Source organism: Puma concolor, chromosome A3 (assembly GCF_028749965.1).
Source record: "Puma concolor isolate L17-30 chromosome A3, mPumCon1.1.hap2, whole genome shotgun sequence".
Lineage (NCBI taxonomy): Eukaryota > Metazoa > Chordata > Mammalia > Carnivora > Felidae > Puma > Puma concolor.
The window spans coordinates 90,652,966-90,663,826 of NC_141669.1; the positions used below are offsets into that span (position 1 = coordinate 90,652,966).

General features: G+C 46.8%; 1 protein-coding gene across 2 annotated transcripts; it reads right to left on the reverse strand.

The window, feature by feature from the left end:
* Positions 1-1,027: 1,027 nt before the first annotated feature.
* Positions 1,028-10,567, reverse strand: LOC147582595 (ral guanine nucleotide dissociation stimulator-like). 2 transcript variants are annotated; one of them, XM_086701509.1, is made up of 12 exons: positions 10,392-10,567; positions 7,903-8,090; positions 6,365-6,558; positions 5,840-6,216; positions 4,839-5,054; positions 4,354-4,457; positions 3,781-3,850; positions 3,107-3,175; positions 2,594-2,668; positions 1,979-2,011; positions 1,504-1,625; positions 1,028-1,299 (listed from the first exon to the last, which is right to left on the reverse strand). In XM_086701509.1, the coding sequence occupies exons 2-12, from the start codon at positions 8,055-8,057 to the stop codon at positions 1,263-1,265; spliced, it is 1,452 nt and encodes a 483-aa protein (XP_086557635.1). In that variant the 5' UTR covers positions 8,058-8,090; positions 10,392-10,567; the 3' UTR covers positions 1,028-1,262. The 2 variants fall into 2 exon arrangements, with proteins under 2 accessions (XP_086557635.1, XP_086557634.1); XM_086701508.1 differs by lacking the exon at positions 10,392-10,567 and adding an exon at positions 9,559-9,755.
* Between the last annotated feature and the right edge of the window lie 294 nt (positions 10,568-10,861).

The window sequence follows — 10,861 nt, forward strand, 5'->3', positions numbered from 1 at the left end:
GGGGAAGGGAAGGAAAAATAAGATAAAAACAGAGAGGTAGGCAAACCATAAGAGACTCTTAAATACAAAGAACAAACTGAGGGTTAAGGGTGACAGTGGGTTTGAAGGTGAGCTAAATCAGTGATGGGCATTAAGGCAGGCACTTTTCAGGATAAGCACTGGGTATCAAATGTAAGAGATGATTCACTGGGTTTTACTCCTGAAACCAAGACTACACTGTATGTTAACTAATGTAAAAAAAAAAAAAAGCTGCATAAGGAAATGCAGGAATGCTAGACATCCTAGCTCTTAGCATAGATGTTTATGGGACCATGTTCAGCAGCTGTGGCCATAAAAGTACATCACACATCTTTTCCCCAAATACAAAACAAGCAGGGGAGGGGATTCAGAGGTCATTGAAAAGGATCCCTGGAGGATTTAAATCTAGGTAAAGTGTTAACATGGAGCCCCTAGAGGAAGAATGATAATGGAAAGTCCTGCCTGCCCTTAGTCAATTTGCAAATTACCTTCTCCTGTCCTTATCCTTTCCACATGTAGGGTTTGACCTCTTTACATGTTTTTTGCTAATGCAACTCCAGAGTTTGAACTAGAAAACTTAAAGTTTCAAATATTTGGTAAAAAAAAAAACTCCAAAACAAAAAACAATACTTCAATAAAAGAAGCAGGAAACAAACCTTTTCCTTTAAAGTGTAGAAAGCAGCCACTGTCCTGGGGCAGGTAGTAGTCCTGGAAATTGTTACAATTAAGGACATCCAATTTCAATGGTTGCTGCCATTCCTGTGAAAGTAACTTCAACCTCTAAATCTCAGTAATTCTGAGGAGCTGGCTCTTCTTTTTACCCAAATTCATTATACTGAAATTAACCTGTTCTCTGAGTAAGAGGAATTTGGGAGGAGGGCTGGCTCTTCTCCTTCCTTCCACATACAATAGCTGATGACTCTGTGAGATTTCTTAGTTCAAGAAAGACTATGAGAGTCTGTACACCATTTAAATTGCTGTAGGAAGTAATAGAACCAAACCAAACTCCTGGGCTATAAAAGAAGGCTTTAATATAATAATATTCAAATCTAGCTTTTACTATTTAAGATAAATATTGCCACTCCAAGTAGGTAAATAGATGGGAGGAAGAAGTGTCAAGGAGATGGGGTTCATCACAGCAAGTGTCCAAGCTGCTGAGGAAAGGTTGCACTATCACTGGACATTCACTCAGTCCTGAGCTTGATTGTGGCCAATTCTTCTTGTTCTTGAGTTTCACTGGTCAGCTAGGATTGGGGCTCCAGCTGGCAGGACAGGATGTAGCTAAAGAGAGAATGACACCTGTGAGTCAACCAGGAGCTACAATTCAGGTGTCTCTCCCAGTGTTTTCCCAGTAGCTGGAGTCTGGTGTTCCAGTGATCACAAGGAAACAAGGCTTGAGGCTGCCCAGGGAGCCATGGATGCAGGATCCCTAGAGTGGCCACCAGAAAGAGTCCACGCCTTTGCCCAGCTCCTGATGGGCCTCACCTCTCATCCTCACTGAGTCGCTCCACAGCCTGGAAGCAGGCTCTAAACTCCTCCTTCGGTTCTAGAGTGTAGTTATCTGCAGCCACCTGGAGGAGCATGATCTCTTTCATTACTTTGTATTCCTAGGCCAAGAGAAGAACAGGATGCACACAGAGCCTGGGTGGGTTGAGCAGTGGGATAGGCGACCAGTCCTAGGTCTTTGCACATGTGGTAATCTTCCTTCCCTGAAAATTCATCCAGTCTCAACCTGTTCTCAGAGGTGAGTATAAATAGCCCCTCCTCCTGCAGGAAGTTATCCCTGATGCCACTCCCCTGACTTCACTTACCAGATGGATGGGTCTTACACTTTTTCATTATCAAACTATTCCAGTAAATGTGTGATGGAGGGGATGCAGCCAAGAAATATTCTTCCCAGGGGCATCTCTGGTATCCCCTCCCCTACACTTCCCTAATAGGAAGTGCCACAAATGCTCACCTTAGTTTTTTTCTTATGGTTGATCTCATCTCCCTAGAAAGCAAATAGCCAAAGTCCATCAGAAAGAGCCCCTTGTTATTGCTTGTTCCTTATACCCATCCTTTCTCATGTTGTTCTCATGCCAGGACACATTAGAAGACTGTCCATACACAGATAACAGGACTGGGATATAAGCCAGGCTCTGGGGTCCAGAGAAAGGAGGACATGGGGTAGACAGTCAAGCACCTTATAGCACAACCCTCTCTGATGACAGAAGGGGAGGCTGAAACCTCTGGGGGGAGGGGGCTGTTAGACTCTGTAAGTGCTTGCCCATGTGGAGGTGCCTGACTTTGCTCTCCCCCCATAAGCAGCCAGAGAGGGAGAGGCTGAGGTCAACTCAGACAAACTTCATGCAGCTTTGCATTCAGACAGTCTTGGGCACCAGGACCAGTGTCATAAGTGCAAACTCCCTTCACTCACCACTGAGATGAGAAACTCTAGCTCACAGGGGTAGCTGTGAAGCTCTCATGAGGGGAGGTTTGCCAAGTACTGAGGTCTCAGGACTCATTACAGGTGTTCTCCACTCCCAAACCTCAGGATTCTGGGCCCTCCTACACAATCTAGAGGTTCACTCACCTCCAGATAGTCCTTCATTGCAGTGTCCAGCATCACCATGTCAGTGAGGAAAGTGCCAAGGAAGGGGACAACACCCTGTGTCATTGGGGTAGGGGTGGGATGAGTCCCTGCTCTCAGGTGCACACAGGGACCCTCCCTTGAAAATGCTTCAGCCTCCTGGTCCACCCCAGGTTCTCACATGGAGCAGCCTAGGATCCCTAGCAGCCGCCTCTCAATTCCCCCTTACCCTCACCCTCCAAGGACATCAGACTTCTCCTAATCACCACCAGGGCCTGCTTTTAGAAAATCAAATTGTATGTAGTCCTAGGCCCCTCCCCACCCACAAATCCATTCTGCATCCAGCTGGATAGACCCTCCTCCTAGTCACTTTAAAATAAGAGTTTTGGAAGCTGTGGCAACAAGAGGAGGAGCTGGAGTAGAAAGGTCCACCTGTCTTGATATGGAGGCCTCCAGCTGTCAGAGAGGAGCCCTTCTCCTCTCACTCTGGAGGCTCTATTCCCCAGGAACACTCACCTTCTTCTGCAGCCTTTTCTGGGCTCTCTGGAGGCTCATCATAAGGGTGGCCCATTTAGATGGCCGCTCCTGCAGGGTCAAGGACAAGTTCATTGAGACCATAATATCCTCAGTCCACTCCCTCCCCCCCCCCCCACCATCTTTGACTTGAGACCCTGGACATCTGACCCAAGTCAGCTGGTACCAATGCTACATTATCCTTAAGCATGCTGTGAGTGATTCTAGCACAATCTCAGCTCCAACATTCACTCCATGTGTGACCTTGAACTTGCAGCCTGGCCTTCCTGAGCTTGTTTTCTCATTGAGAAAAGTAAGAACACCACCTACATCACATGGTCTTCTGAGGACTCAGTGTCCTATTACTATCATTATTGGTTCCCTCCATCCATCCCAACCCCACTACTGAGCAGAGGGCTGTCCTCTAGGCTCTCAAGCTGTATACAGGTCCCCATCTGGACTAGCTGTTAATATGGAGAGACAGGGTGTCTATAGCATCTGGTTGAACAGCACCTTCTTGCTCCACACCCAATGGAATCTTCACCCCAAACTGTAACCATATTCATACCAAAGGCTTCATGTCATTCCCCTACACAGCAGTCTTTCTTCATCCACTCAGGACCCTGTTCCCTCAGGCCCCACCCTCTCTCTTCCCAAACCTCCTCTTCCCATGATACCTTCAGGAGCAGTTCCCTTCTCTGTGGGTTATCTTCAGTGCACAGCTTTTTAAATTTTTGAAAGCTTTTCCTGAATAGAGGGAAAAAATGGCAGAAAAAATTATAGGAATAATGTATCTTGATTGTAAGTCCCTCTTATTTGAGTACTCCAAAAAGTCAAACTGCCAGTATTAGGGTTTTCTCTGGATTCCTCTGAGAACTAAGGTGTTTGTAGGACATGGAGGGAGCTCTCATGTGGGTCATCCAGTGCCACCATTTCCATATTAATTGAGCAACTCTGTTTCAGTCAGTTGTGGTTTCAATTGGGCAGAGAGTTTTGTTGCTGTAAAGTAAGCACTTGATAATATTTAATTTGGGTCAACTCAGTGCGTGATATTTAAGAAAAATTATTTCTATAGCTGGAGTCAGGGTGGACTATTCTCCAGGGTGGGTTACAGACCTGTACACCAGCCCAGGTTCTATTGCCAGGGTTTGCTGCCTCCCAGGAGGGTCCCAGTTACTGAGGGGGAAAAGATGTGCATATGGGAAATCCCTCATCCTCCCTGATCCTTCTATGGAGAGAGGCATACTCACCTGGAAACTCTCTCCCATGTCTTCTTCAGACGGTAAATTGAGGCACTCTGCAGAGCAGAGAGGATGGCATGCAGTGAAGAGTAGTTCCTCATGATATGACAGGCCTGGGGAGGGAAGAGAATGAGTGGTCATGTGGGTAGCAGGAGTCCTATTTGCTCTAAAGTATCAGCCTCCCTCAGTTTAAATTTTCCCTCCAAGATGACAGATATCCAGGTGCCTGCAGAAGGGCACATATAAGACCCAAAGAGTAACACTGCTAGGGAGAGGGAAGATTTTAGCTCATTCTAAGGAAGGAGCCAGGTAGGAACTGAGCGTTCCACCATTGGGACATGCAAGTAAAGGTCAGCATGTCCCTGGAGGGAAGAGCCTAGGGACTGTGCAGACCCTAGGGCTTAGACTAGGGACTCCAACCCTGAGAATTGATAAAGGAAATATCAGTTTCCAAGGCTCAGAAGAGTGACTCATCTTGGCCTCCCATAAAATACCTTGGCCACCTTTATCCAGTGCTCCACCACCATGGCCCTGTCCTGGGCTATCATTCTTGGGTTTCCAAGGCAGGTGGTGATGACACAGTTGACCACACTGTTAAACTGGGTGACGGTAGCACAGACTGTGGGTGCCAGGTGCTCATTACCAGGCTTATTCCGCTTGGACCAGATGGAGCCCAGGCACTGATGAGGCAGCACCTTCTTGAACAGCTCCTAGAGAATGGGGTGGGGAGGGGAGGGGTGTTCAGCCAGCCATTTCACATTCAGGATTAATGTCCTAGGTAGGAGGTTACCAGGTCAGAGCTTTAGTTCCTGAAGCTGAGAATGTGGCCTGAGCCTGATTGGAATCCCTGGATTTCATTCCATTCTATTTTCACTGAGGGAGTCAAGTACAGGAAGACCTAGGAGTGAATACTGGCAGGGAAGGAAGGAGAGAATTTGGACCCTGGTCATCCTTGCTAACCCCAGCCTCTAGATGACAGTTCAATGTGACTCCTCACAAGGGGGCCTTTTCCACTCCACCTGTTTTTCCCTTTGGTCCTACTCTCCTTTCGATGCACATTCCCCCATGACAGTTACAACCACAGGTTTCTCTGTTTCCCCTTGTAGTTATGTACATGTCAGATGCCTAATAAGTGCACAGGGTGTTAAGCCTCCAAGGAAGATGGGTGGGTGACCCATGGACTTGGCTGCACCCAGTGAGCTGTCTTCCTCCACCTGAAGGACCAGGGCCTACCCATTTTTCTAGCTGTTCTAAGCTCATTTAATCTACAAGGTAACTCTGCATCAATTCTTATCAGTGCCTATCTCTACAGTTTGCAACTGGACAGTGAAAGCTTGATTTAAGGACCTTGGTACCATGGTTGATAAGTGGTCGAGCTGAAATTTGGACCCGGACTATAGTAGTCCACCTCAGGGAAAGGCAGGTCTGGGTTAGCTGACGGCAAAAATGTAGAAAGTGCCCTGCCCTGTCCTGCCCTGAGAGCCCAGCTTCTTACCGCATCTATGTACGTTAGCTGCTCTGCCACCAGCTTGGGAGGGAAGTCCATGAGGCTGGGCTTCTCCTCATTCAGCTGGTTCTTTGGGGTTACATGCCAGTGGCAGGAAGGCTCTGGCACTGGAGTTGGCTCTGTCTCTATTTTTAGAGCTGGAGTTAAAATTCTAAGTAAAGCTGATGATTGAGCTGATTGTAGCTGTGGACCTGGCACATATGCTGAAGAAGATGTTAACACTTGTTCCAGTTCTGGAACAGCTGATGGAGGTGATGCCGGCTCTGACACTTGAGATGATGGTTGAAACATAACTGGTGCTGTCTCTAGTTCCATAGTAGACCCCTTTTCTGGCTCTGCAACTGGAAGGAGCCCTGGGGCTGGCACTGGATCAGGATAAAGAGAAAGGTTCATCCACATAACTGACTTTCCAGGTGCCTTCCCAAAAACAGGACAGGTACCATTGCTTTCAAAACAATATTCAGCCCATGAACCCCACCCCAGTTAGTCTTCCCAGATTTTAATCCCCTTTACCATCTGACTCTGCCTCAGTGGGCTCCAGAGTTTCCTGATGCACCAGGATAAGGGCGGTGTGGTTCTTCAGGTCCCAGTCATGCAGCTTCATATCCACATAGGCTGTCTTTACTTTGAAACTGGTAAAATTCAGAGACTGCCAGGTATCCTGCAATTTCTGGTCAGGCCATGTACTCAAGATGGGAGAGAAGGTGCTGGGAAGAGTCATGTGTGGAGAAGCATCAGAGGCCTGGCCTTTTATTCCACACTGTGCTCCCACAGCATCATTATTTCTCTATGGATCCCAGAGGATGGCCCAGCCCACTTCCAACCCCGCCTTTGCAGTGGAAGGCCTAGTCATCCAGAAAACCTGTGTGAGTCTGGTTTTTTCACTGATACTCTTCTCACCACGGCCTTGGGCATAGTCAACGCCATCCTCAGTACAGACCAGTAATAGGGCTTACGTTTGAGGCCGATTTATGAGCAGTCTTCTCACTACACCTTCTGTTCTTGGCCCTAGTTGCTGTGGTTAGCAGAGGTAGATATGGAGAGAAGCAGGCAGAGCCAGATGGAACAGTGGAAGGGATGGGTCTCTTAGGCACCAACTGAACCCAGACTGTGCTCTGCTTCCCAGAAGTTTTAGGGCCCCATCCACAGCTCTCTTTGACTCATTTGCTTCTTCACAGGAAGCCCCCAAACATAAGCCCTCCTATGGAAATCAAGAGATCTGTGAGTTCCATGGTTCTGAAAGTCCTCCTCCAGCCACAACCCCTATAGTCTCTTATGCTGCTCTGTGGATGCAGGAGGCCCTCCTTCTGAACCTGAAGACCCACTCATGTTTACTTGGTCTTGTAGTCTGTCATAATGGTCAAATAAGGGACAATCCTTTCATACCCAGAGGACGCCATGAAAATGTCACATATAATGAACCAAGGACATGAGTGGTTATGATGTGTACAGTGATTGCCTACCCTCTGACTAGAATTGACACCAAGGCATTGTGTCTACTTTATTCACTGAATTATCTTAGTGACTAGAAAAGTGCCTGCATTACTAGGTGATTAACATATATTGTTGATTGAATTAACCCAACCAGTACTTTTCAGATAACTGGGTGGGCCATGGGTGCTTCTGCCTGTCCCCCAGCAAGCCCTAGTCTGGCCATATAAAGGAAAAATACCAAGCCCAGCTAGATAGAATCTCAGAAGTCCTTTGCAAACAGGACAACTTCTGCTTTCCATGTGCTTTTCTAAATTCAGAAGTGCCACAGGCCTGTGAGGGTTGAGGTTGAGAGCTTCTTCACTGGAGAGAGAGAGAACTATTAAACCTAAAGATACTCAGCATGTCCAGCAGCCCTTTCTACAGAGCCAGGCACCAGATAAGCCCATGCCATGTTTTCTCCCATAATTTCCTACAGTTAACACTGTGAGGTTCATCCTCTTACCACCCCACTTCCAGAAGAGGAAAGTGAAGCTCATAGAGGTGCAGTAACATTCCCAAGATACACAAGTAGTAAATGGGAGGCTCACCCCTGTGCTGTGTATGAGGCAGGCACTCACTTTTTGAACTGCTGTCCCAGGACTAATTGGGCCATGGGGAACACCTGGTATATGCAGAAAATGGTTGTGATGTTTGAGGTGTTTCTATCCTGGAAAGGTGATTGTAGCAGGGACTGTAAACAATTTTCCATTGTGCCTTCCTTGAGCTTCAGCATTGTACAGGCCTCATCCAGGGACAGGGTTGATTCCTTTTAACACCAGGTAGACAAGGAGGGGCATGTAGTCAGCTTCAATGCCATGAACTACCAGGAAGATCAGGGTCTGGTTCTCAGACCAGAGACCCCCATCCCTTTGGGAACTTGTGAAAGAGAAGGGACTTGAGTGCCCACACAGAATAAGGTTCTAGGCTTAAAATTGCAATTGGTTTTAGGGGGGAAATGATAAACCATTGGTAACTTCCAGGCATTCTCTTAGCTGAGCAACAATAGCACTTCTTTTAATAGCCTATATTAAGAGCATTATGCCAGTGAGTCATCAGCAAACACCCCTACTGTAGATATGAGAAAACAGAGGGTTAGAATTTCAAATGCTGCTCAAGATCATATAGGTTAGTCCTGAGAATTGTCAAAAGCATGGGCTGCATTTCCTCTAAGCTAATGAGGCTTGGTCTGTTCCTGATAGGGAGAAAGTTCCTGGGGGAAACCACCTTCTTCAGCAGGCCCCAGGGAGCCAGTCAATTGTAGTCTGGGTTCCGGGCTTACCCTGATCATCTCTGGGTCCCGAGAAAGGACATGAATCTGGACCTGTTCTGACCCTATACCAGCACTTGATGTTGTTGCTGGACTGATGCACCTGCTGCTTGTCAAGGGAGATGGAGTTTAATCCTTAGAGCAGCTCATCAAAGATTTCCTGGGTGAAACTCTTAAAAGACAGAGGCAGGTATCTCAGCCAGGAGGCATCAAAGTCCTTCCACCCAATTTGTGCTTCCATGTTATGGCAGATATAGCAACCTAAAACATTCTTTTAGGACACTTAAGATTTTCCCTGCATCACTGTTGAAATTAAAACAGAATTGAATCCTGTCAAGTTCCAACAGACTTGAAAGGCTGAAACAGTGGCACACAACCTCCTTTATGGAATATTATGAAGACATATAAGAACACAGCTCATGACTTGGTGGGCCTACAATAATTTAATGTGTTCTGAGAGACAGGACATTACAGACACATATAGAATGGCTTCATCCCACCCTTAATTTTGTGTTAAATCACCCTGTTTTGTGTGATGATATGTAAGGGCTTGGAGAAGTTCTGCAAGGACAGTGGAGCTGAGTGCTACCCAGGATATCTGGGGCAAGTAGGTAAAATAATAAAACATCAGTAAAATGCAAAGATACTCATGGCCTCCTGAAAAGTAAAAAAAAAATAATAATAAATAAATAAAAATGATTAATTAAAAACATTAAATATGTTCTCTATCAAAATATAAAAAATAAAATACATACACAATACATGCATTCTCTACCATTCCAACATATGTAAAGAGTGTCCTCCTACCTTACCACATAGCTGGTGGCAGAGGTTTGGATATTCAGATTATTTTGTGGTTGGGCCTGTGGGACGCTCATGTGGAAATATGATGTCACATGGGGCCTCAGGTTTGGCCCCATATTTATGTGCAGGCCCTGGGTGTGAAAAACCCTCTTCCCATTCTTACCTCAGAGCAGCACTGATTCTTGGTATCCTTCTGCACCTGACACTTATCTAGGGCGCTGCAGTAGTTGAAACCATGGACCAGCTCCTCAAAGATATCCTGGGTGAAGCTCTGCAAGTACAGTGCCCCGTGGTCGGGCCAAGAGACCTTAGGGTCCTCCCTGGACATTGCCACAAGGGGACATCCCCATTAGAAATTGTGTTCTCGGGGCGCCTGGGTGGCGCAGTCGGTTGAGCGTCCGACTTCAGCCAGGTCACGATCTCGCGGTCCGTGAGTTCGAGCCCCGCGTCGGGCTCTGGGCTGATGGCTCGGAGCCTGGAGCCTGTTTCCGATTCTGTGTCTCCCTCTCTCTCTGCCCCTCCCCCGTTCATGCTCTGTCTCTCTCTGTCCGAAAAATAAATGTTGAAAAAAAAAATTAAAAAAAAAAAAAAAAAAAAGAAATTGTGTTCTCTACAGTACAGGCTAAGAGGGGAAGCTGTAAAGACACCCAGCAAGGAGGAAACCAGAAGAAACTCTAGGGCTCGTAATTAACATATAGGTAGTTGAACTTGGTCCCCAGAAATCATCTTCTCCTGCCTGCCAAGACCTGGGGTATGAACATGAGTGATGTGCTAGGCTTTCAACACCTGACATCTTGCTTCTGCTCATGAAGGGCATAGCCCTCGTCCTCTGTCCCCTCCACCCTCCCTCTCTCTCTCTTTCTCTCTCTCTCTCTCTCTCTCTCTCACACACACATACACACACAATGAGGGGCAAGAGGTGTGGGCCTGCTCTGGGCAGGATCAGAGTTGTGGCATGCTCTGTCCAGTGGGCTGCCCTGAGCTGCCTTGTGTTACCTGTGAGCGCCTCCTGCCAAATGACCAACAGCTTCGGAGATGAGGGCTGAGCTGATGTCTACAGTGACATAAAGGTTTCTCACTCTGGGCTTTCTTAAGCCCACATATCCTGAAAATGGGGATACAGCAACAGAACGTTTTGTTCTCTAGAATGACTCTGGGCAAGTGAGCTGGAAAGCAGGCCATCTTTAGAATGTGGGCACCTGGTTACCAGAGTTCTAAGTTCTGTTGAAGCCTATCACCAAGGAAGTGAAGTCACTTTTTCAAGATTCCAGTACCTGGGGCCCTCCTTTAAATGAGACCTATCTAGAACCCCTTATTGGTAGTTGACTGCTTATCTTTCTCCTCCAATGTCATCTCCTTAACTGTAAACAATGAGTCAAAAATGCCATAGCCACAACTCCCTGGAAATGCAAGTAGGGTCCTAATTTTGAGGATACAGAACTGAATTCAGCTTTTTTTCTTTGTTT